The sequence below is a fragment of the Phaenicophaeus curvirostris genome, chromosome 2 (genome assembly GCF_032191515.1).
Source record: "Phaenicophaeus curvirostris isolate KB17595 chromosome 2, BPBGC_Pcur_1.0, whole genome shotgun sequence".
Classification (NCBI taxonomy): domain Eukaryota; kingdom Metazoa; phylum Chordata; class Aves; order Cuculiformes; family Cuculidae; genus Phaenicophaeus; species Phaenicophaeus curvirostris.
The window spans coordinates 94343861-94369481 of NC_091393.1; the positions used below are offsets into that span (position 1 = coordinate 94343861).

The window sequence follows — 25621 nt, forward strand, 5'->3', positions numbered from 1 at the left end:
CAGCTTCTACCGCTGCCGAGCGACATGGCCAGCGGGTGATAATCTCGGCAACTGCCCCGCCACTGTTTCACATTTGAATTCACCTTCCCAAATCCACAGCATCATTTTTGGCCAAAGCGATGTCAGTCATTGCTGTCTGCGGCGAGTACAAAAAGGACCCCCTAATGGCAGCCATTTTTATTTGTTTCTTAAGATCCAAAGGCTGCTGAAAGAACAATTGGATAAAGTTGAGGATTGGAGAAGCTTGATTTTCTTGTTCCAGTGAAATGAAACTCCCGTCCTGTTTTTTTCTTCCCCTTCCCCTCAAAAGCCAGAATCTGCTAGGGGGTTGTAGCTGTGTCAAAGCCGTTGGGATGCCACTGCTGATCACTTTAATTACTAGGACTAAGGAGGATAAAATTAAAAGTAGCACCATTGAAGCAGTGGAAGAAAGCTTGCCGAGATGTCGGTGAACTGTGAAATATAAAAATTGCATACCAATACATTTTTATAGGAGGGAAACAAGGAATTACATTACTTATTCTTGAAGAGTTTGTCCTTAAATGGTGAAGTTTTCCTCGCTATGCATCCGTGTGGCAGATCTTTCGACCATTACAAAGTAATTTGGGGAAAATAACAGAGCAAACTTTAATGTCTCTGTGGCATGTCAGGTTCATGTCAGAGGGTGAAAGATTTTGCTGTGTTTTCACTTCAACTGTGCAGGAAAAAAGTCATTGTGTGTTTGCATGGCCCTTTCTTTGTGCCTCCATTTTTTTTTTTGGCTTTTTTTTTTTTTTAGTATCTATGTTCATGCTCCATGCCTCTGTATCTCTCCTGGGTGCTTTCCTTTCCAAAATCTGAGGAATTGGTTTGCTCTTTAATAATTGTTCTCTTCCTCTGAACTTAAGCTACGTATTTTTTCTGCTCTGTTTCAATACTCCTTCCACCAGTATTTCCTCTGCCAAGTTCGGCAACTGAGGGTTCAAATACCTGAATAGATTTTAAGTGAGAACTGGGCTGGTTTTTCTCTTATCTCCTGGTGATGATTGGCTTAATCAGCACAAACACAAGCCACAATAATCTGTGTATGCTTGGAGATTCCCCGGATGTTAATAACTATGCTAATAATTCAGGATACAAGTTCTCTTTCAGGAGGAGGGGAGAAAAGGAGAGTGGGGAATCAGCCTGCTCTGTCTAAGGCATTTTTGTCCCAAACATATAACTGGTCTTATTTTGCACTGCATGTGCTATAGTTGATTAAATTGTTTGACACTAAACCACATAAGAATCTTAATGTAATGTCTTAAAAGTCAGTAAAATCAAAATCATAGGTTCCCATATCCCAGGAATTGCAAGTAGTAGAGATTTGAGTGGTTTTATTTCATGTAAAATTCAATGTAATTAATGTTACCAAATATTGCAGGTCGAAATAAAATCAGTTGCTGTGTCAGTTGGCTGGCTAGAAATTACATTAAATTGATCTATAATAGTGCACAGGAGCAGGGAGGGAGGCTTTCCAGTTGTCTATCTAATGTGTACTTTACCAAATAATTTTTTGATAGAACTGTTGCTCTGTGTCTTCTGGGAAGTTAAAGGGTGAGAAAGCAAACAAAGCCCATGTGCCATCCTGCTGCCTTGCAGGGCCCAGGCAGAATTGTCTTTCCAGGGGAAAGACATTAGGAGAAAAGTAAATCAAGGCAATCTGATAGGGAATCAGGGTTCTGTCACTCAGGGACAAGATACTGTTCTGTGTCCATATACTTTGTTTACTGTAGGGTTTTATGAGTTGTAACCTGCCCATGCAAGCTGTTAATGAGGCTAAATCTTGCTGCTTGAGGATTGAATTACAGCGCACCTCTGGGCTAATGGCTATAAACAGAAAGTCCCATTAGGGCTGCATTCTGATTCAGTCATTTGCATTTTTTCTATTGTGCCAAGAACAATGCTGAGTAAATAGCTACAAACAAACAATTTACATGGAAATGGATAAAATGTACCTAATTAGTATTTTGTGCTTGTTTTTATTAATGATTGCTTAAATTAAATAGCACTTAGCAGCAGCTCTCACCAGCATCTGCAGGTGTGGGGTGCAGAGTTTTTGGGTTGGTGGGAAGGCTGCCAGGAAGGCTCTCCAAAATTAGGCAGTTCATTATATTGCACTCAGTTCGGGTCAGCTGTCTGTACCTGGATTTTATCCTGGTCATAATGTCAATCATACAAACTTATTGACAGATTTGACTTGAAGCCAAAAGCTGGCTTTGTTGCGCTTATGAGTATTTCCGCTGTTGATGGGAGGGCAAGTTAGGTATGGTCGGTTAGTATTTTCCAGAATTTCATGCTGTAGAACTTTGCTCATTTATGTAACACAATATTGTCATATTTCTAAGAAAGCTAAGAGCTTTAGTGGGACAGCACTGTCTGGGATGGTTCCAATATGATCTTTTTAATTACTGACCAAAACCTCACTAGTAGGATGTTTTAAAGCAATGCAAAGTCTTTTCTGCTCCGGCATCTATTGTTCTTTCATTCATTTTCATTAGTTTATTTAAAAAAAAAAAAAGAAGATGTATCCCTTGAAGTCAAAGGATTAGATTCCTTTCCATGCCTCAAATTTGATGTCACTTTATGCTTTGAAGTCAGCTTGGTGATTGGAGTAATCGAGAGCAACATCTGGCTTCTCATTTCTGTGAGAGAATATTACTCAAACAAGTAATTCAATTTAGTAAACCCTTTTTTATAGCCACAGTAAAACTTTTTTAGTTATTACTTTGAGACAAAAGTGTCTGAGAATTCTCATTGAGGTATTTTTACAGAACATAATTTATGAATGCTTTAAATTCCAAATACTTAAGTTTCTAATGCATTAATAATTTGGGGAATGCTTTTTAAGAAAACCTGGTTCATTGATGTCTTTAAAAATTGTGGTGTGACACCAAACTGATATCGAGCATCCTATTTATAATGTGGGCCAAGCACCATGCTGTAAACCAGTTACTATCATGATGATCAGATTGAGAATGAAATTGCATTTCTGTCAATTACTGAGTTGGCAACTGTTCAATATATCTTAGCAGCAAGATGAAGAGCGGCGTCGGCAGCTGAGAGAGAGAGCTCGTCAGCTAATAGCAGAAGCTCGATCTGGAGTGAAGATGTCAGAACTTCCCAGCTACAGTGAAATGGCTGCAGAAAAGTTGAAAGAAAGGTCAAAGGCATCTGGAGGTGAGCTGAAGAACCTTGTATCTTATTCCTATGGCAACCTAGAAACCAGAGACCTTTTTGGGTCTCGCTTTTATTCACACTTCAAAATGTAGTTGTTCATCAGGTGCATGTATCAAAAGACCTGGCTGTCAGTATGTTTCCTAAATCAGTGTTGTGCCACTTAATTTTCAGTAATTAAAAGAAAAGTATAAATGTGATGGCAAGAAGAAAGTATTAAGTGAACAAGAAGCTCATATCAGCTCGTTATTTACAGATTTGTCATTACCCATGGTTTTTTAGAATTTCATGATTGTTAGATAAAATCTATTCAATACATATTTTTATATAGGAGCATGAGTGCAATTTGAGGGGGAAACAACATTAGATACACTTTATTTTGTATTACATGTGTTCAAAGGACTTCTTAGGAAGAGAAATTTAAAGGCGGCCCATGGGAGGTGGGGATAACAACCTTTTGACTGTAAATGGCGGTCTTGTGACAAACCACTTGCTTTTACAGGTTTTGAGTTATAATATTGCTGTAATATTATTAAACTGACTTTGAAGTGTCATTAGAATTCACATACTTGCGAGTGCTATGAGCACTGTAATGCTCGTATACAGTGTAACATAGTGTCGCTCAAACTCAAATGGGTGCTGAGCACACGTTTCAGTACAGGCTTCTTACTCCTTTAGTGTCTTCTGCATATTCTAAAGGGAAACAGTGTTTCTCACACTAATGCGTAATTGTAAGCCAAAGTATCAGGAAAATGCAGCTTACATTCAAGATGGATGTAAATTCAAATACAATATTTTTTTCTACTCTGCTACTTGTATATGTATGTATAAATGTGTATATATACATGCATATATATTTAAATGTAATCTTACTGCACTGTAAACCCTACAATTCTGTTCCATTTAGTGCCAAAGAGAAAAACGGTTAGTTGCATGTCTTGAGTCATCAGTTTTTCTCAGTTTGCCCATTAAACCAAGTTTGCCAACGTAACTGTCATGATAAACGGGGAAATTATGTCTTTGATGGGGAAGGAGTAAGACGGGCTGTGCACAATGGAACAGTACTTGTATGTTAAGTAGGCTATGGGATCCTTCATGCCTATTCACAATTTATGGATCCCTATTTTATGTTATTTAATAACTTGATCACTTCATCCCCGCTGTTTCATCCTGCTTGTACATAGCTGTTCCTGCCATCTCTCCTTTTGAAGTAAGGCACAGTTTCTGGGTATATCCTGAGAGCTCAGCTGACTAGGAGTAACCCTGGTTTGTCCCAGTGACTCACTTGTAGTGTTGCCAAATATCCCAGTATGCTGCTTTCTGGGATGTGGCCTTCACTGTTGATATCTTCCTCTGAATTTTGCTATTGCACTTGCTGCCCGTTGTTCAAATGGTAAGCAGTCTCAGAGGTAATGCTGGATTGTGCGTATATTTTTTTTAAAAAAGGGTATTTATATACATAGATTGCATATGCATGCAGAGAGTTTCAGTCTTATTAAAGAAGGAGGCAGTGTCAGTACTGATGAAAACTTGTTTATAAAGCTATCATCACTATACCTGTTGGGTTTATCCAGTATAACAATTTCACTGCTTTCTGGTTTTGCATGTGCTTTGGGTTATCTCCTTGCTTTATATTTCCTACCTTGATTTTCCTTTGGTCATACAATAGTTTGGGCAAGTTCTTTGGACTTCTCTTAGAGTTCCATTTTTCATTCCCTTTCTCCTTTTATTCTTCTTTGCTCTTTTCATGTCCATGAACATTTTAGAGCTCTCCCTTCTATCTGTTCGTTCTCAAAAAGCACTCCTTGTGGCACATCTTCCACATACTCATACCACACCATTGGTAATGGCAAGTGCCACACCTGATCTCTGCTCAAGAAATTCATTCAGCTAAAACAGACTAGTTCTGTGAAACAGTACCAACACTTTATAAACCAAATAAATTATAATTATTTCTAAGTTTAGTCTTTATAATGTTTTGATTTCTACCAAAAATTAGGTTTTAATAGACAATCTTTTTATTTTGTCTAGATTCTGAATATTGCCCCTGGCTGCATTTGCAGTAGTTTTTTTCTGTCTGTAGGCCTGGATTCCCTATACAGTAGTTGGGACAAGCTCTTAGTAATATCTTGTGTCTTCCAAGCTTTGTTGTCCATTATGTTTCATTAATCTCTTCCTCTGCATTGATTGCTGCATTTTAATGTACAAAAAGGGAACATACCAAATAATTCTCCTCTCTCTCAGTTCAGTTATTCCAGAAAAAAGTGACATTTCAGCTTTGGAGTTTTTTAAAGACTACTTGCTCACTATTGTAGGTGAAAATGTGATCTCTTTCAGTGTTTCTGTATGTTCCCTGTGAGTTTCATGCTTTGGCACTGGTGCTACATTCTCCCTTAAAAGGCTTTATTTAATCATGGTGTGAAAAACTCAAATGCCTGTGGCAAGTTGAAACTTTCCTGGATAAGCAGCATCCTTTGGTACAAAATCCGGTCTTTTTCATAGGTTGTTTGGCATGTGAGACAGAAAGTATTTCTTCCTGCCAACTGCCAGGGGGTTTGGGATGGCAGCTTCAAATTTATTAGGTGTCCTACTAGCTTCAGGCTGATAAGCAGTGCCTTGAAATGGGTCCAGGGACAGTGTTGAGATAGGAATCCAAATATCCTCCCTTTCCCCAGCAGCGACAGGACAAAGGAATTAACATCTTATCTAGGTATTGTCCCCATGCAGTGGGACACCTGTCTGCTCTTCTGGGATCTGGGTGGTGTGTTTTCTTTATACTCTGGTACATCTTCATCCTTTATTTAAGATGGCATCTTTGTAAAGATGTGGTTTAGATCTGAAGGTAGTGAGTAGTCAGCAGAGGGAGGAAACAGTGGAGAGGACAGGGGTAAGACAAGAATAGTGTGAAGAGGCTTTGGTGAAAAATGGACCAAAAATAGGTAAAACTGGAAGGGGAAAAGAGAATGAACATGAAAATGGCACAGAAAAGAGATTTTAGAGGAGCAATGAGGGAAAAATACAGGAGAACCAGCATCAAACTGTATTGTAATACAAAAGAAGTTTTCAAAAGTTTTGCAATTAATAATAAAAGCTGGAAAGAAGTGCTGCAGTTTAAAAACTTAACAAGAGAGCCAGCTGGCTTTGCATTGCACTTGTATGCTTGAAGTGTTCAGGGTACATTACGGATTTTACTTCTGAGGCAATGATTTGAAGGGAATGTATGTAGTAGTTCGGACTTACTCATCATGCTTAGTCTCCAACTCATAAAACACTGCTAAAACTTCAATTTTGTATTTTTAACGGGCAATATTGTATCTGTTGGCAGTTACTGCTGTACTTCCTTGTCCTGACATCTGCTTACTTGTGCACAGAACCAGTATTTCAACTCTGCATTTATTTCATTCCATGCCTTTTCTTCCTATATTACTGTTCAGATTCTCCTGTCACATCCTATAGCCTTAAAGTGAACTCTGCCTGAAATTAAATTGAATATCTGAATATCCACAACCTTGATGGATTTCCCAGTGACGATCCTGAAGGCATCTTTGCTAAAGAGCAAGTACTCTTTATGCAACCCTGGTGGCAGCTTACGTATGCTTCTCCCACTAATGTGATCCAACCCCCATCAATGCTTTTACCTCTCTATGAAAATTATTCTGTTTTAATTTCATCTGGAAGTTGATGTGGTCTACTGCAACTCCTTCACATCTAGACAAGCTTTGACCAAGTCATGAGACTACCACAAATTATAAGCACACAGCTTAATCTGAAAAGTAGTAAGCCATACAAGCTATGAAATGCCTCTGAATCTTTTTTCCACCAACATTCTGTCATTTCCTATAGGTTCCAAAAGTTTCTTATTTTGCTGTCTTCAGTCCACACTGCAGTCCAGGCTGTGTAGTTAATGGTCATCGATGTTCAGTTGTTGACTTAATGCTTTATCTTTAATTTTGTTTGTTTGTTCACAGTATAGTAAAGCTTTGCTGTCTTTCTAGGATCCACATTTACGTACTTCTCAAGGAAGCAGCTCTTTAGTACTCTATTGAATATGTGCTCTGGTTCTATACCAAGTGCTTTAAGTTTTTCACACCAGTAATTTGTTCTTTTCATAAAAGATATCTGTTATCTCTTTGTCATGTTGTTCCTTTTATCATTTATAACTGCAAAATCTTGTTGTAACATGCTCCCTAAACGCTTTTCCCTTTTTAATACACTGGAAGAACATGAGACTGAAGAAAAGAAAAAAACTAGATTAGTTTAAAACAAGGGATCTGTAGATTTGGAAAGATACATGAAGATTTCTGAAATTACTTTAAACAAATGCTTTTAATTGATTTTTTTTAATGAAGTGTAAGTGTCCTGATAATCATATTCAGTCAAAGCCTGCCAACTTTAAATTAAATACTAGGTCAGGTCATTATCTGACACTAGGAACTGTTGTCTTTGACATTCCCATATCTTTTGTTTACCTAAAATGGTAGTGTCAAAGACAGTGCCTCTGATCCCATCTTGCCATATTAAATTAAAGAAAATGAAATAATCCAATATAAGCATTCCCTTAGTATCCAGCAGTCTTAAACCCTGTCATCTTGTTTAGATTGTTTTGACACATCCAGCATCCTGCTGGGTGACTGGTAGCTGCGAGCTGACCTTGCCAGCTGACTTATTGGGTGCTTTGGAAAGTCATTGCCTGCCTCTAGGCTCGAGGTGGGTTTGATTTTTTTTTGGTGCTGTGTGCTCCTTCTTTTTTTCTCTTCCACATTTTCCTAAGGCCCATGGCCCTTTGCTAGTGTTAGCACTGTTGTGCTTTCAGTGTGAGCTCCTGGATGTGTTTGAGAGTACTGTGGCCTCTGAGTGTCACCGAGTTTCTCTGACATCTTCATGAAGATCATTTGAGAAGTCTAGCTCCTCGTTAGAAAAAGTAGAGATGTTTTGAAGAAGACCTGAGACACATTTTCCCTGGACTATGAGGCAGGATTACTTCAGAATTGTTGCTGTTGCTGCTTTACCATTCTCTATTTTCTCTTCAGTCTGTTTTTCACCCCATCCCTTTCTCCACTTTGTGATGATTACACTGTGCCCTTCTACCTACCTCCCTGCTACCTGAAATAATAGACTACTGGTCACAGAACCATTTGTGTGCATTTAAGTGAGAACAGAAATGATGTTGCAGAGAGTCCTGAGTATTTCTGCCAGCCCAGTTGTACACCTGAAGCACCATCTGTCGAGTCCCAGGTCTGGTCACAGATTCTGGTTTGGCTGGGGAGAGATGTTCTTCTTCATCCATCTGGCTCAATTTGGAAGTAAGCTGACTCTTCCAGGGACCATTGAGAATTGGTGGAGAGGAGCCCAGAGGAGTCATGACGGTCAGCTGAAGTGGAGGGGTCCTACTTCACAGACTGCTGCTCCATCATACGTGCAACAGATGTTGAATAAGACACTGAAATGGAAACTTCTTTGCTCCTGTCGGTCGCAGCAAGAGCCTTGCCCTGAATCAGCAGATCTCCACAAAAGGCATTGATTAATTATGGAGGAATTGAGGGAGCAGCTGGTTAGAAAAGAGAAGCAGGCATATAAAAAAGTCAACAGCCTTGTAAACCTAAAATGGGAATTATAGGGACTGTGGAGATAAAGGGGTAAAAGAAAGAAACAACTGTATGACCTGTGTGTCAAGAGTGTGGACCTGAAGTGCAGACTTAGGAGTGATCAGCACTAATCCTAGTCCAAACTTCCCCAGACTTCTGCTATTCAAGATTATGGCATCTTGGTACAAAGTTTGGGATCCTGTTTGTTTACATGGTGTTTGAACGCACCAATGTCCCATATTTGTTATTAGTATTTTTTCCTATTGTGCAGTGTTCTAAAGTCCATTTAGTTACTATATGTCTTCTTTCTCCAGACACACTCCAGCGTTCTCTGTTGTTCATTTTTACACACCTGCTTACATAGGCAAAAAATGTATAAATGTGAACAAGTGTAGATAGTGTTTGATGTGAGACTTAAAAGTGAGTAAATATAATGCAACTACATGCTTTGAAAGTACTAATCTAACTTTTATGGACTTTAATTATATATTTGTATTGAAAATGTGAGTCAGGATTTTTTCTGGGATCTGCTTCACAATTCAGCACTTACTATTTGATCACTCAGATCACTTACTGTTTCTCTGCCGTAATTTACCTACATCGTCATCATAAATAATTATAATAATCACCTACTTCATAAAACATCATGGGTCTCATTTACAAGTGATATTCAGAAGCTAGTCTGAGAAACTTGGTAGAAAAATCCCATAAAGATATAAAGTATAATTACAATTATTATTTTATTTGAAGAGTATGTAGCTTACAAACAATGCTGATTCAAAGTGGTACAATAAAACAGCAACCCATGAGTATGCTGTTGCTGTACCTAAGGTCAGTGCTTGCTAAGCGTGATGTTCTGGGTCGCAGTTTTCCCTGTCGTATCAGAAGTGGTAGGAGACATGGAGACCTAAGCAAGGTTTGGTGATCACCAGTGTGTCGTATATTGTGCAAAGTAAGAAATGGCAAGTCACACTGCACTGGGAACTTTCTCAAGAGAGTGCATCTCCCAGGTCCTGCTGCTGGCTAGACCCATCCAGACACACTGCATGCTGGCTTTGGTGCCCATCCTGCCTTATAGAGAACTGGGAGCCTAGGGGAAATTATTTGACTTGAGTTATAAGGAAAAGCACATGTGCTTTTCAGAGCTAGCCAGAGGTTCAGCAGAGAGAACAGCCACTGCTGAGGCCAGACTCTGCCTTTATTGTAGCAGGAGTTTCCAGCAGAGCACCCTATGAGCATATTGAATTGCATCAGTTTGAAGATAAATCCATGAGTGGACAGAGTGAAATCTTCTTCCCAACTTATTTAATGATTTGCATTTTTATCATAACTCAGCTTGTTCTCTAAAGCATTTGAGTGGTTTTTTTTTTAGTGATGTGGTGCATGTAAATAAAAAAATACTAACCTTAATGCTGTATGTTCCTACAGATGAGGATGAGGATGATGATAATATTGAGATAGATACTAACGAGGAGGTTCCTGAATGCTCTGTTACTGGAGGTGGAGATCAGCTTACTAACCTAGAAAATGACCTTGATTCAACGGGTAATTTAAATAATGGCTATTTTGTGTATTTTGCATGACTAACACTCCATCATCATTTGAGTACTGATGTGCTGGTTCTCTCTGTCATAGCTTTGTTCCCTTGTGACTCTTCAGTCACATTAAGGTTTTTTAAACCCTAATTTTTTTTAATGCTTTGCATTCATGTTTAGTTGGAATTTAAAATCAGCAACAAAATAATTATTTCCAACAATAACAAATTTAAATGTCTCCTGCTTTTTGATGGGGAGGAGGACGTCAGGCCAGATTTGTAAAGCAAAGCCACATGAAATCACCCAACCTGGATTGTGCCGGCAAAGAAGATTGTCCCATCTTCTACAGATGATAAATATGTCAGGATTTTAAAAGGGAGATTCCTGTTTTAAAAGGCACTAGATCTTCAAAGACGGGGTTCCTCTGCTTACAGAGAGTAGCTGGAAGAGTTTGTTCTCTTTATGAGTCTGCCTGTTACCAGCAGCCCTGGGGGTTGCTGAGGGCCTCTTTGTAGTGTGGTGCCCTACTCTGCTGGGGTGTTACTGCTCTCTACAAGTGAGCTTGAGCCCGGAGAAGCATGGCAAACACAGGACAGCATTGGGAAGCAGGCAGTACAAGAGGGAACTTACAGCATCCTCTGGCTTAGTTCTGTCCATGCCAGCGTGTTTACTCTTTGTAAATTAAACCAACAATGATGTGTATATAACACTTTCTTTCTAGTCTTTTCGAAATGTGAAAGATTTCAGTCATGTCGTTTTGGATTTTTTTTTCTGAACCTTCCCAAACACATAAGAAAATATATTTAGTGTTTCTGCCATTTGTATTAAGCTGATTTAGAGTAGAATCCTATTGAATGATTTTCCAATAAATACATTTTAGGAGAAATAGAATATCAGTAAATGAATATTCCTGTCACATAATATTCCTGTCACATAGTCCCTGTGACTTACCAACTCTTATTTCTGCGGACCTTTTTTCATGAGAGGTACCTTCTCAGGGATACAAACTCCCTACCCAAGGCTTCAGCTTCACCATGGGAAGACATTCTGGAAAAAATCTGGGCCATCGTCTTGCAGTTCAGTCTCCACAGTAGCTAGAGGGACAGATGAGTAAGGAAGAGGATGGGCAGTAGTACAGAAAGCAGTCTAAAGCTAAATAAGAAACATAGATCTCAGTAGAACTCTGCCAATTCATACCAAATTCTAACAAAGGCTAAATCTCCCAGGAGCACCTAAACGCAAAATTGTAAGGGACATTTCACTTTTGAGATCATTATCGACCCATAATTAATTTGACCTCTGCTGAATCTTATTCTCTGCCATCTCTCTCAAGAAGATAAAAGTTTTATTTTTAATGCCAGTTGTTGGTTTTAAATATTGCTTCTGTCTGTATTTGTCAGTACTGCTAGTATATGTTCCCGTGAATGTATCTGATAAAATGTGAACCTCTTATATCATAGTTATTACATGATGTTTATGTATAAACCCAAGAGAATGTGCATGTACTTACATGTGAGCCTCAATTAAGGATACCCTGACTGGGTGTGCCAGAGGAAAGGGAAACTATTCTTTGTCATAGCCCAGCCCACTGGTGCTGGAGGCAGGCATCATTTGATTGCCAGCGTGCCAAAAATATTTTGGCTAGCGCGAATCAGAGTGCTCCAAACTTAGAAAGAGCTGTACAGCAAAACAGTCACAGCTCCGCTTCCTGCACCAGCTGGAAACTACCTCCACACAGCAAAAAAACTCAGGCTGTGCCTATAGGAAGACTTAGAAACTGCTATTTTCTCTGTGTTTGAACCAAGGCCCAGATGTACGTGCATAGCATCCGCAGGTGATGCTGCATTTGCTCCAATTCAGGGGCAATTTCTTGTGTAGTGCTGCATGTAGAGTGTATGTCTTCTGTACCAGCGTTATTCCACTTTCCTGCCCACGGTTAGCTCTGTAGATCTGCACTGTGGTTAGTTATTAACACCTTTCTCCTTATTATGTGTGTATGTGTAAGTAACTGTGTGTGTAGGTGTGTTACAAATTCATATAGGCGATCACATACAGAATGAACACTGTTGGGAGGTAAAATTCTCGACTGTTATTTCCTTGAACTGATCCAAGTTGCTAAAAGTGATAGAAAATATTTTGGGGCTTCGGGAGACTTCGAATCTGTCCCTTCAATGCAGTTATGAAGCGTTTTACAGCTCTCCCAGCTTCAAGATGTTCTATTAATCATAGTAAAATATTACTAGAAAGCAGTCACTTTTGATCCTGAAATTTTGACGCTGAGAAGCTGTGCCAAAGGAGCCTTAGGATGATTTAGTAATTCATAAACTTTAGGGGTTATTAGTACTTAGAGTATATGATAAATTGTTATATGTCATTTTAAAATAAATGGCTCTTTAAGTGTGTTTTAATAGCAAAGTATAGGTATATACAGGTTGGGAGTAGCTTAAAGTAAACATTGTCTACTTTCTGTGTTTTTCATCTACTGTTTTCAAGCACGTTTACTTGTTCAGCTGAGTGCTACATGTATTTTTTGAGAAAACTGAAAACTTAGGAATTGTCTATGTACATTAAACAAATCTACACCAATCTGAATTGCCAAAAAAAAATCTAGTTTTTACTTTTTCAGTTTGAAATAATAGCAAAGTGAATGCCATCTACCTTTTAAATTGCTACATTGTTGTAGCAACTCTGCATTTAAATGCATCTCACTCTGTTGTATGTGGTATTTGCATATTTAGCAGAACAAAACAGTAAGTTGGTGGATTTGAAACTGAAGAAGCTCCTAGAAGCTCAGCCACAGGTGGCAAATTCACTCTCCAGTGCTGCTCAGAAAGCTGTAACTGATAGCTCGGAGCAAGACATTAAGGTAAGTTTTGATTAATGCTTTTGTCTCAGTACCTGTGTGTTCCGATTTCGGGTTTGTACTTTATGAGGAGGAAAATTATTTGCTATCAAATCCTTCACAGCAAGAAACACAGAAAATCTTCGTGGCAGTGCAGTTGCATGGTTTGCAATGCACTGGTTTTTTTCCTGTTGATTAATCCGCATATTTGCCTTTTTTTTTTTATCTTGATACTTGTCATTATCATAACAGTAACAGATGTAAGAAGCATCTCTCAATTCTGAGTGCTTAGGTTGTCACTTAAATCAGAAATGCAGCATGGGCTCCATCCTGCTGCTGTTGCAGTCAGCAGCAAGACTCTTCCTGATTTTAACAGGAGCAGGATTGCGACGTTGTTGAGTTGCATCTTCCCAAGGCTGATGCCCTGTTTTTTTTCTCCTTTAAAATTAAGCTATGGTACACTTTAAAGGCATACATACTTGGTTGCTTGACAACAAGTGCTTCTGTGAAAATAGGCAGGAGCATGCGGTCATTTTGTCTGTTGGTAGTGTTCACCATTTCAACATAAAGCACACACCAAACAATTTTCCATTTCATTTTCTTCATTAGTCCCCTTGTGTTCTTACTATTACATTTTTTTTAAAATAGTCCCTGAATGTCATTAATATCACTATGGCTCTGGGGCACTTCCAGTTGGGTATAACTTTTCACCCACCTGCAGTCTGGGGGGAAAGCACTGCTGACTGAAAGGATTTCCTTCCCCAGATACAGAGATGCTTTGAAGTCCCAAAACAATGACTTTCATTGCTTTTCCCTTACACTGTCGGTTCCTATAAATTGGTGATGAAAGTGTGTGGCAGCAGCAGAGGACTTTCGGTCTCTATCTTTGAACAAAAGGAAGCCTGGATCAAGTCTGATTTTTGCGTTCAATTTAGCTTTCTGCAGTGGATTTAATGCAAAATGAAGCTGGCCCAAGAATAATACAATGGATTGAAAAGGCTAACTGAATTAGTGGGCTTAGAGGAATACATTTGTAAAGTGGCAGAAGTCCCCAGTCATAAAAAGGTTTCTTAAAATGGGATTTACTGGCTAATCACACTGATATTTTAGCATGTTGCCAGGCCTAAAAAATTAGTCATGTTTGTTTATTTTGGTAAAGGCTCTGGTTTAGGCTGTCAAATAGTTATTGTGCTAATAACAGGAAACCATCTTCTATTTAACCAGAATCATAACCACCCGATTAGTGCAGCTGAAAAGTCATATGGGGGTATGAGCAATACTTTTAAAGTTTAATTTGACAAATGACACACAGGCCACCTCTTAAGGTAATTTGGTATCCCCTAACAACAATGGTATTTCTCTTTATAAAAAGCTTCCGTGAAGGATTTGATTTTTTTGAGGGTGCTCCCACAAAAGGTGCAACTTAACAGTTTATCTCTGTGTGTGTGTGTGTGTGTCTTTCTAAGGAAAAGTTGGAAAGCAGCATTATAAGGAATATATGGTGTCCATCTGTTCTCATGGAGCTCTCGGCATTGAGGTGGATTTGTTTTTTAATAAAATGCGGTTTACACGTTTCTAAATGAGGCATTCTGTGTTTGTGGAAAAGGATAAACTGTTACCTTCCCTTGGGGATTGTGTATCCCCGGCCTCCTTGAGGCTAGAGAATAGGCCATTGGAGAACTCCCTCATTACCAATTGTCTCAATGCAGAGGAAGGGCAAAGTCTTGGTAGCTTTTGATAACCAGTTTCAGCATTCAGCAGGCTTAGCTATTAGTCATGCATCTTAGCCTTTCCCTATTTACTTTCAAAACACTTAATAAAAATAATAAAAGATTAGGTATAAAATGAAATATTTGTTTGGTACACAGCACCTCGGTATCTGCAGTTTCCACACACTGCAGTGGTTCAGTCTTCTGGGATATTTCGTGTTGATAGAACCATTTGAATTTGTTACCAGTATTAACATAGGAAGCCCTGGAAAAGATAATTGTAGTTTCCTTAGCTGTAAAGGGCTTACTTACAAATCTGGCTTTGGAAAGTTATAGCTGATGAAATGCAGTTCAGTGGGGTAGTATTATAATCCTACCTTTTAGCCTTCATCCAGCATTAGTGGTTTATCTCAATGGGCATAAAATTAGAAACTAGTTCTTCTTGTCATACAAGTCTGTGGGACTACAGAAAACGACAGATTTCTTTACTGGGCAGGGAGACAGGCTGAAGGCAACACGCTTTTAAAAGGATATAGATCGTATTCAGAGGTAGAGACACTGCTACTTGGGAGCAGCATGCGCAGCGCTTGGCGAATCAAACTTGCAAAGGAGTGATTTTTTTGTTCAAAATCAGAATCACTGTCAAATACTGGTCGCAATTAATAGGTCTGGCTGTTAAGTAAGTAGAGTCCTGCAGGAGGGTGCCCATGTAGCAAAAAGCTAGTTGGTGCCATCACACATTAAACAAAAAATTAGAAGTTAATCACTCTTCTCCTTTTTTTTCCCCGCAGCCGATACTTTCATCCTCTATAAACCACAGCCCAAGTTGTGAAATCCTCTTTGCAAAAGCTGCATCCTGTCCCCTTGCCGAAACGTACCTTTCGAATTCGTGTCTTTCCCTTTGTAAACAAAAGAAACTGTTGTGTGTCTGGTTTTTTTTTTCCCAGCAGAATGGAACAGAGGAACATCGTGCTGAGCGATTACAAAAAGCAGCAGAACGGTTTAGAAATCCCGTTGTGTTCAGCAAGGACTCTGCTGTCAGAAAAACTCAACTCCAGTCTTTCAGTCAATATGTGGAGAGCAGACCAGGTAGGAGAAAATATAAAACCTGTTTTCCCATCTTATGATTTAATAATATTTAACAATAAATATATGAAAACTCGATAATGTAAGTCCACGTTTCAATACATAAATATCAAGCTTTATAATAATTTTACATGTCTTTCCCCTTTTTTCAAGAGATGAAAAGGCAGAGATCAATACAGGAAGATACAAAGAGAGGAAATGAGGAGAAGGCTGCGATAACTGAGACTCAGAGGAAGCCATCAGAAGATGAAGTGCTTAATGTATATTAATTTTTTGTCTGGTTTCATGATTGCTGATAATTCCAAACTGTATGTGGAAATAGTGCCTTTATTTGTTAAAATGAGATGTTAGGTTTTTTTAGATGTCAATCTCCAGTGCATTCAAAGCAGAGTGAGAGGGGTGCACTGTTGAATTAGTCTGCAGTGTGGTGATAATTGTCAGATAAAAAAAATGAATTTTTCAGAGTTCCACAGCCCCAGCTTCCTTGAGACATTTCCATCAGGGCACTTCCCATAAAGAGATTCCAGTATTGATCTACCGGGAGGATTTTAATTATTACAATAGCAGATACCGCAGAGCTGCAGTTAGAGGGAAGAGTCACATGAGACCTGCTAGAATTTCTCAGCCAACCCATTTTGTTGGCTTGGGTTAATGGGTGTTCAACCTTTCCATTATCCAGATCAGCCGTGAATTACTAGCTGAATGATGTTTGCATTAATATAATATATATGGTAATTTCTTCACTTAATTAACGGGGAGGTTCAGCTCAGTAGGGGTATGGGCTGATCATGTGTAAAATTGATTTGTGAGGGAAATATTTGATAGACCGCAGGGAGAAAGCTAGTTTTGATGGACAGCTGCGGGACAGAAGCAGGAAGAACAAGTTTTAACCTGAATTTTTTTTGTCTGAAAACACAACACAGCCTTTGATGGTGGCTGGTTGTTGCTCTCCACAATTTATCTAAACATATTTGTTCTTATTGCTGAAGCAATCTAGAGCTGAGTAGCGATTTTGTACTGCTGTCATATCTACACCAAAACATCGAACTTTTTACAAGCCAGGGTTATTTTTAGCCCAGTTGTACTTTTGCAGAGCTGAATAGATCTGGCGCAGTAAGTTCACATTATATATGCAGATGATACACGTGAACTCTTGGGGTATTTCAGCCTGACACAGCATTTCTTTTCATCTTCTAATAACAACTGTTAACAATTATGCATGCTGACATTAGTGAAGTTTTCATACTATTTTCAATTAATTGTAGTTGATGAAAGGCAATATATTGCACATCACCTCAACTCCCCAGACTGATGGATTTTTTAATTTTTTTTTCCTTGGGGACTGCTCTCGGGGAGTTTTGTTGCTGTTTTTCTGGCTATACAACAGGTAGAAAAGGGGGTTCCATTAGAGCTGATACTGTTGGCTGTTGTGTAGGAAGAGAAGAACTAAATTCATAGGAGCACAAAGTGCTTAAATTCAAGTACCCCAAATTTTCTCTGCTTGTTACTGGTCCTAACTCAGCTATGCCATTAGCCTTCACTTTGAGCATGTCTTTATTAGAAATGGTATCCTGATGTGATTATTATACTTGTTGCCTGAATATGAAGCTGAATTGATAATTTCAGACATATTTAGAGAAAAACAATTGAAAACGTTCCGTGAAAGTATCTGAGACCCTTGTGAGGCCACAAGTTAGCCTCTAGTAGGGAAAGAAGCCTGATTTTAAAAGCCAGTGTATTTTTCTGTTCCCAAAGGACAGCAATTTTAGTAACATCCTTTGCAGAGTACAGAAGAAACATAAAATCTTTTGCTGGACTATTTTTTTTTCCCCCAATATAAACCATTCTCCAAGGCATTGGTGCAAGTGTAGGAGGAAGGAAGAAGTGGATGAGGTTACTTGGAAGGAGTAATATTTTTTTTTCTAACTCATGCTAAAACGTACTTCAAGAATGACATTTCAGCATTGTATACAAACCATAATGGCTCGGTACAGCCAAAACACTGCAAAAGTTGTTAAGCCACATGAGTATTACTTGGAAGTACTAAATGGCTGTTCTTTGGTTCATAGTGAGACAGCCAAACTGTTTTGGAAATACTTGGAGATTTATGTGGTCATCTGCAGGGCAGTGCTGAAAAGTTACGGGCTACAAGAGGCAAACTTGACTTAGTGCTTCCACACTTGGTAATGTTCAATACTGTATATCCCATTGGTATCGCAGGGCCTCCTCCTGCCGCGCGGAGGCAGGACAGCTTGAGTTAGTCGCCATGCACCAGAGTAGTGCCGTTTGTCACCACTTCTTAGGATAAGAATCAGAGCTAAAGTAATTAGTGGTATTTTTACAGCTCACTGTCTAGCAGGGCAATTGCCTGCAGTCAGAGAAATGCAGAGAGGCATGTTAGCCCAGGGTAGCGAGCCTCGGTATTATAGTTGACATGGAGATGCTAAACAAGCCAGGGAGCTTGGTTCCAGTTTGGTTTTAATCTCAAAAGCTCACTTTTTAATTGTCATTAGAGACTCCCGTGCTAGTTCTTCTAACCCCTAAAGTTAGCGTTTTAAAATTGAATAAGACCTGAATGGAGTAAAAATGGCATGTTAAATAGTGCTTTATTTGCATTACGTTTCCTTTCATTATGCTTTGTTGCAGCAGCTTTTATGTACTTAAAAATGAATTAGAAGAATTTGAAAAAGTCAGCCAGGTAGTAAAAAAACTGCAAACCCAAATGTTCCCTAAAGCAAAACCAGGGTATTTTAATAAACAAATAAAGACATTTGGCAAAATTGTAAAGTTTATGAAATGTAAGTGTTAGCTTTTTGGTAGTGAGCATGATATTTGGTTGTTTAGGTAAGTGCCTTACTAAGTGTTTGTGGAAAGGAAAAATGCAACTTACAAGTGATGTTTTTTCTTCTTGTTTGTTCTCTTTAACAGAAAGGGTTCAAAGACACCAGTCAGTATGTTGTAGGAGAATTGGCAGCACTAGAGAATGAGCAAAAGCAAATTGACACCCGTGCCGCGCTGGTGGAGAAGCGCCTTCGCTATCTCATGGACACAGGTACGGTGCCCAATTACACTGTAAACAGTTTTGGCAAATTGAGCGTTCACAAACTCTTATAGAGTTTTGGAAGTGTGAATCTTTGAAGCCTGAATGTTCAGCAAAACTGCCTTGAAAATAAAAAGGCTGCGATTTGCAGCCACCTCTCTGGGCCCTGGTGATAAGAGTGCCTTCATGGGAAGTGATAACTTGCCCTGATACCGTGTGAGCCAGCACTATTGAACAGTGTGCTCATCCATGCAGAGTTGGAATACACATCTGTGCCTCATTGATATGCCACTGCTTTAAAAAAAAAAAAAAAAAAAAAAGTAAGATCTTCACTGTTCTACTGATTCAGTGGGAAAAAAAGGTTTGGCCAGCTAAAGCCATGTACTGCATGAAACAGAGCACAGTACATGGGGGAAGGCTCCATTGACTAGATCACTGAAATTTGAGAATACTGTCTGGTTACTGATGCTCCACAATTATTTTTTTTATTTATTTATTTTCAAGAGAGTGGTTTTTTTTAAGTCTGTCCTACTAGGTGGTTTGGGTGCAGTTGAAATGCTTAAAGAATATGGGTGATTTTTTTGTTAAAAGCATGTTGGTTTTGACTTCCGCAATGAATGTTAGATGGATATGAAGTGCTGATAGTCATCAGAGTTGGAGAGGGTTAACACCATCAGTTGGAAACAAATTGTGCTTTGATATTTCAAAAATAAATGTTATCGTAGATCCAAAAAGTGTTCTTCCTGTCCCTTGGGGAAAAATATTAGTTGGTCCAAATTACCTTGTGGATAAATTGTCTCTATAAGTTATATCTGATGTTATAGACTTGAAGCCTGTCTTTAACTGAAGTAACAGATTTTAAAGTAGATTTGAATCCAGTGTTATGTTTTGAAATACGTATTAATAGACTTTAACTGAAGATCAGTACTTTGAAGTGAGCTTGCTGCGCTTGTCAATATAGAAAGGTGTTTTTTTAAATGTACCTACCTTCTCATGTGCTCAGGTGGTTTGACTTTTTAGAATAGTTTTACAAAAACATGTAACTTGTAATGCTTGCTTAGTAAGACTTCTACATGCTAGTGTCTTTTGAAGTACTGTTTCAAATGCATTACGTGACCTTTAGTTATTTAGATAGAGAAAACGTGTGTATATTATCCTGCACTTTCTTGTGTACTTTGCTATATTTGTAAAATGTATGTTCTGCACCAAAGTACAGTGTTTCACAAGTCTTATTGAACTCCCAAAACCACGTCTAGATATATACGGAGTCACCAGCATAGCTCCTGGGGATTTTTAAAACTCTTTTAAGCATGTTATTATTTTATTTATGTTGTTCATTCAATTTTAAAAGAAATTTCTTATGTTCCTTATGGGTTTTGATATCTTGCATTTTGACGTATGACAAAAAGTTGCTGTATTCTTCATGTCATACACGCAAGATGATGTTTCTTTTAAATACCCTGCATAAAACAGGGAGTCTAGTACACAGCTAGAGTGGCTTACACAGGGTAGATATAAGGGTTGCAACAGGAATACTAATGAATACCCTTTGCTGCAAGTGGTGCAGCCGTAATAAAAAAGTTACTTTTATATTCTTGATCGTTTCTGGAGCATTCAGGATTTAACTTAAAGCAAATGGTTTGTCAAGTCCTTAGTAAAATCCTATTTATGTTCTCAGCTTAAAAGCATGATTTAGGGGCAAACGTGAACAGTGGAGTTTCTTACATATAGTTAACTTTATAGGCTTGAAAGCAGGGATTCTCAAACTTCTTACTATGGTTCATATCTTAACAGAGAGCCTAGCTCGTGTACCACCTCCCCTGCCAATCAGTATCCTATTTGTGATCAGACAACATCCCTGTGGCAGTGGCTGCAATTACATGGAAAACTAGTATTAGGAGGGTTTGGTGGGTTTTGTTTGTTTTGCTGTTTTTTTTAAACAATCCTTAATGTGATATGGTAGTGGAAAAAAAATCTGAACATCTCCTTTAAAATGCTGTTGTGACAGCTTCGTTTCTGTGCCCCACGTGCAGTCCCCTTCCACTGGCTCCTCATCTGCCTCACTTTCCTGCAGGCACTGCTTCCATCTGCTCCTTGTCTCTCCCTCTCCAGTACCAACTGCGGTTGCTCCAGAGGATCTGGCACTTGTTTTTCTTCTTTACCTCTCTTCAGGAAATTATTCCTAATACAGACAAATAAGCAGCTTGTGCCTCTGTCTTAAGTCCCAGCTTCTCCTGTACGGGTCTGGGCTGCTTCCGCTGAGTGTCTGACTGTCTGGGAGAGAAATCGGGAAACAAAAAAAGATGAATCAATGCCATATGACCTGCCAGCTTGCCACAGACCACCAAGTGGTTTGTAAAGCCAAGTTTGAAGGAAGAAAGTAACTGCAGCCTGATAGCTGAAAAAACCCTGAAGGGCCGTTGATGATGATCTCGGGGTTCTGCAAATACTCCCCTAGGTGTTAGTACATACCAGAAAGATGACAAATGTGAAATGCTGCCAGCTCTCAGAGGTGTGCTGAAAAGTCTTTTGATATTGGGTTTTTCTGAAAGTGCAGGCTTTAGGAACCGGGAGATCACATGGGCAAGTATAGCTAAAAAATCCTGAAAACACAACATGAAGGACAAGAACTACAAATGAATTGGTTTTATAATTAACATTCTCTTTTAAGCACATCTCTTGATTTTATACTGCTTGGGGTTGTAATACTGAAGAGTCTCAGGCAGGTAAGAGTCTCTGCTGACCCTACTCTTTGACAACTGAAGGAGGGTGCTGTGTTTGGACAACTGTATGGGGAAGGACTTACACTGAAGTGTTCTAATGAATGTTTGCAGGGGAATTGTACCCATCAGCACAGGAGCACATTTTGTATTGGGATTTCCAGCTTTGTTTCCAAGTGTGCCAAACCCAAACAAGATAAATGAAACAACAGGGAGTTGCACATCATGACTCAATCATTGCCTTGAAATTAAATTCAAGAAGAAGGCAGAGCGTGGTCTGCTCATTCCCATTGTGTCTGCTGGGGACTGGATCTTCTTTTCCTTCTCCACTGTGCTTGGACCTGCTCTTTATTAGACTTTTACTAGGAAGAAAGCTCTCTCTCTTCCTTCTCATCCTCCTCCAGCACAAAACTGAGGGTGTTTTTTTTCCAGTAGGGAGACTCTTTGCCACCTGGCAGCTCTTCATCCTCCAAGTTTGAGATTCTTTTTTGTTGCTCGGCCAGGAGGGATTGTTTCAGGCTGCAGCTTGAATATCTGTTCTGGCTACATTCATTTCACAGGAAAAGACTTTGTCTCCTGCTCCCATCTATACAGGCATTAAAACAGGTGGGAATTGCCTTGCTTATGGGCTAGTGTGAGACCAGAAAGATACAGTGACTAAACTCTGGACAATGCAGGCTTTGGTAAATGTGGAAGAATTCATAGCTTTCACTGAAAGGGAAGCAGGTGTAATTATAGGCAATATATGTTCTTCGATAGATTCCAGCTCATGGCACTTGGGCTTGGTTGGACACTCCTCCTACCTTTTAGTAAAAGTTTCTGGTGCTTACAATTATAAGTGCAAGTTTGCAAATGCCACCCTGGCTTTGCTAGGGCAACAGTAGCTGTGAGTAGCTGGAAGGAGTGGTTACTGGAGGTGCTCCATGCCCCACTCCTTTTCTGCCATGGACTAGGAGGGCAGTCCCTAACACGATGCTCTCTAGTCTAATACCTCGGATACAAACTGGGTTGTGGAGGGATCCCTTCCACTGCTGCCCTTGCATCTTCTGACCTGCAGTAGGAAAAAGGCATCTAATGCTGTAAGAAGAGAGCCCAGGTCCTGATCTGTGTGTGCATTGCTGTTTTCTGGCCCTACAAGACAGCATTTTTGGCTGGGGAAGCTGAGTTTCTGGCTCTTGGCCAAAGGGGAGCTGATATTTTCGAAGTTCGTCAGCCAGGCAGAGAGTTTGGAACTGGCTGAAGGTTTGCATTTCCAGCGCCAGCTGCTCATGATTTGACTAGAAACACTTTTCTAAGATGTGTGAAAAAATAAAAGTTATTAAAATTCCTGGGTTGCTGATTTCCATTTGAATCTGAATAGTCACACTTTTATTAATATCCAGTAATTTATGTCACTGGTGGCATAACCTCAGTCCTTGGTCTTTGCACTTAAAATGAAAATATAATCTCACCTTGTTCCAATGAAATGTACTTTACTGGGACGTGGCAAAACTGTGAGGGGAGTCGGTGCCTTGGTGCCTTGAACTCCATAGAATAAGTTGATGGCATGTTTGCCATCACCATCTGGGTATGTGTAAGAGTTACCTATATAGAAGGGGATTTGCAACATAGACCATATGAAATACACCATCAAATTGGGTGGGTGCAAGTGTTTAGAGAAAACAGTGCAGAGGTTTAAGTAAGAGGAATGAGTTGTGTGACTGAGTATAAAAATCATATAATCTAATGTCATTGATTTCTCTTCTTCCCTCTGTTATAATGGTTTGACATTGAATGATGATGGAGTGGGATTGTCTTGCTTTCTTCAAGATTGTACTTACCTATGTTTTACCTAACCTGCTGTGGATAAAATAGTTTTGTGTCTACTTCTGACAGCATCTTTCTCCATTGCAAATTCTCATAATTGTATTTTAAGACGTCTATCATCTTAATATCCAAGTGCCAATTAAAATGCAGAATTATCACATAATACAATTAAAATAAAAACCAAAGGAACCTAGTTTACAAATCTCTAATCTAAATTTAGCTCTTTTTTGGTCACTATTTCTTTGCTAAATGCAAAAACAACTATTTGAAAAAAAAATTGCAGCGATCAGATATTTTGTTATCTGACCACAGGGTATGAAGTGTTTTTAATTGTTTTTCTGATTAACAGCAAGCTCCCAAATTCAAGCAGAAGCATATTTGTATTTTCCATATGAGATCCTCTACCTTACCAATGGATGCGCATGTTTGTAGTACTGGGTAAGAATTAATGAAATAAAAAAACCCTCTGCTGCTGCTGATTGACCACTGATGGTAAATGTAATTGAATTAGCAGTGCACTAAAATAAATGTAGACAAAATAAATATAGACAAGAAAATCTGGTGAAAGCTTCTGTAATGTTTTAGATTAATAGGCATACAGAATTCTTCACATTTTTTATTACGTTGTCCCTAGATGAATTCAAAGTAATTGGGGTGGTTAATTTTATTTACACAGAGCCGTTCACAGCGCATTAAATAATAGAGATAATTGAACAAGAATTGTCAAGTGTGTACTGATATCAGACATATTACAGAAGGGAATGTGCATAAAACTTCATTTCTATGCAGCCATTGTTTATGGTAATTAAGTACACAGATTTATCCCTTGGTTGCCTTCCAAGCTTATGGCAACTGCTATTGTTGTGCTCCATTAATATGTAATCAGGAAATAGTTTAATTTTCTAATCTGCAGTTTGAGAATTCACTTTCTAACAACTCTTAATTACTGCATTGCCCTAATGATGCTCATGGTTAGGAAAACTGAACCAATAAACTCCATGGAAGAAGCCAGAGGGGATTATACTTCCAGAGGTGGTGCTTACTTAATAAACTTGTTATGCCTTCACCAGAGGGAGCTCAGTGTCCTTCAAAAGCAACTATTTTTATATTTCAGAGTTCTATATACCCACGGTGTGAAGAGTTAACGTACGATGTGTGGCAGGGGTGGCTGTAAATTTGATTCGCTAGAGAGCCAGATAAGCGATGCTATCACCATTTCGGTATTTTTCCTGCTGTATACTAATTGTAGAGTTTAATTGCACGGGAAATAATGCAGGTGGTTTAATCTATTGGTTTAAACTGTCCTCATGGGTTTATTTTTGTCAAGTTTGTTTTCTTTCACTAGGCACATTAACTAAATGCAGTATTGTAAAATCTTACGTGGGCAGATAAGCTCTGTATATTGACAGCTATCTTTGTTGTTTTCAGGGTGAATCTTAAACACTAAAGGTTTTTTTCTTAAAAACATTTCCCTTCTCCACTGGCCCACTGTTCACTTTGATTGTGTTTTTCTTGCTGCTGCCTTACCTAGCGCACCTCTAACGACAGCGCTGAAGTTGTTTCAGGTTTGCGGTGCTGCTCCAAGATGAGAATCAGCCCTGCCCAGAAGCATCCAGGCCTCTAAATCAGAAGATCCAAAAAAGTCTCCTGAGATTTCCCATTGCTGTAGTACCTGATACACCTGGGTGGTTTCCATTAGTGCAGGTAGTCCTTTGGAGCGGATCTTGACAAGATCTGCCTTTTTGATGGCAGTTACTGTGGCCTGAGAGCCTTCTCTACAAGCTTTTCTTATGGGTTTGGGTTGCTGGGAGTTTTTCCAAGTCAAACCCAATTTCAACACCACAGGTGCTCAAAACAGGGCAGGCTTGGCATCTCCCAGCCACTCTTTCACCTCTTCTTTTTCAATGCATAAGCTTCCTTGTCAATAGGACTAATTACACAGTGAACCAAACAACAAACATTAGAAACCCTGTAAACACATATGTTGTGTCACTGCAAATTAACTTTTAGCAATCGAAAAAGCAGCATACGCTTTGTTGCCACATGTGAAAGGAAAGTCACATGTATTAATTAGTTAGCATCTTACACAGCTTTGAAGATATA

The 25621-nt window shown here is 39.0% G+C and overlaps 1 protein-coding gene across 11 annotated transcripts in view; it reads left to right on the forward strand.

The window, feature by feature from the left end:
- The window catches only part of EHBP1 (EH domain binding protein 1), a 223116-nt gene that overhangs the window by 167966 nt on the left and 29529 nt on the right, over nucleotides 1-25621 (forward strand). For 2 of the 11 annotated variants that reach the window (XM_069850070.1, XM_069850074.1), the window contains 6 exons: nucleotides 3051-3198; nucleotides 10209-10325; nucleotides 13054-13181; nucleotides 15814-15955; nucleotides 16106-16212; nucleotides 18881-19004. In XM_069850070.1, coding sequence (XP_069706171.1) covers nucleotides 3051-3198; nucleotides 10209-10325; nucleotides 13054-13181; nucleotides 15814-15955; nucleotides 16106-16212; nucleotides 18881-19004 — 766 coding nt within the window. The remainder of the gene's footprint in view (nucleotides 1-3050; nucleotides 3199-10208; nucleotides 10326-13053; nucleotides 13182-15813; nucleotides 15956-16105; nucleotides 16213-18880; nucleotides 19005-25621) is intronic. The other 9 variants (XM_069850073.1, XM_069850076.1, XM_069850080.1 and 6 more) reach the window with 7 other exon arrangements.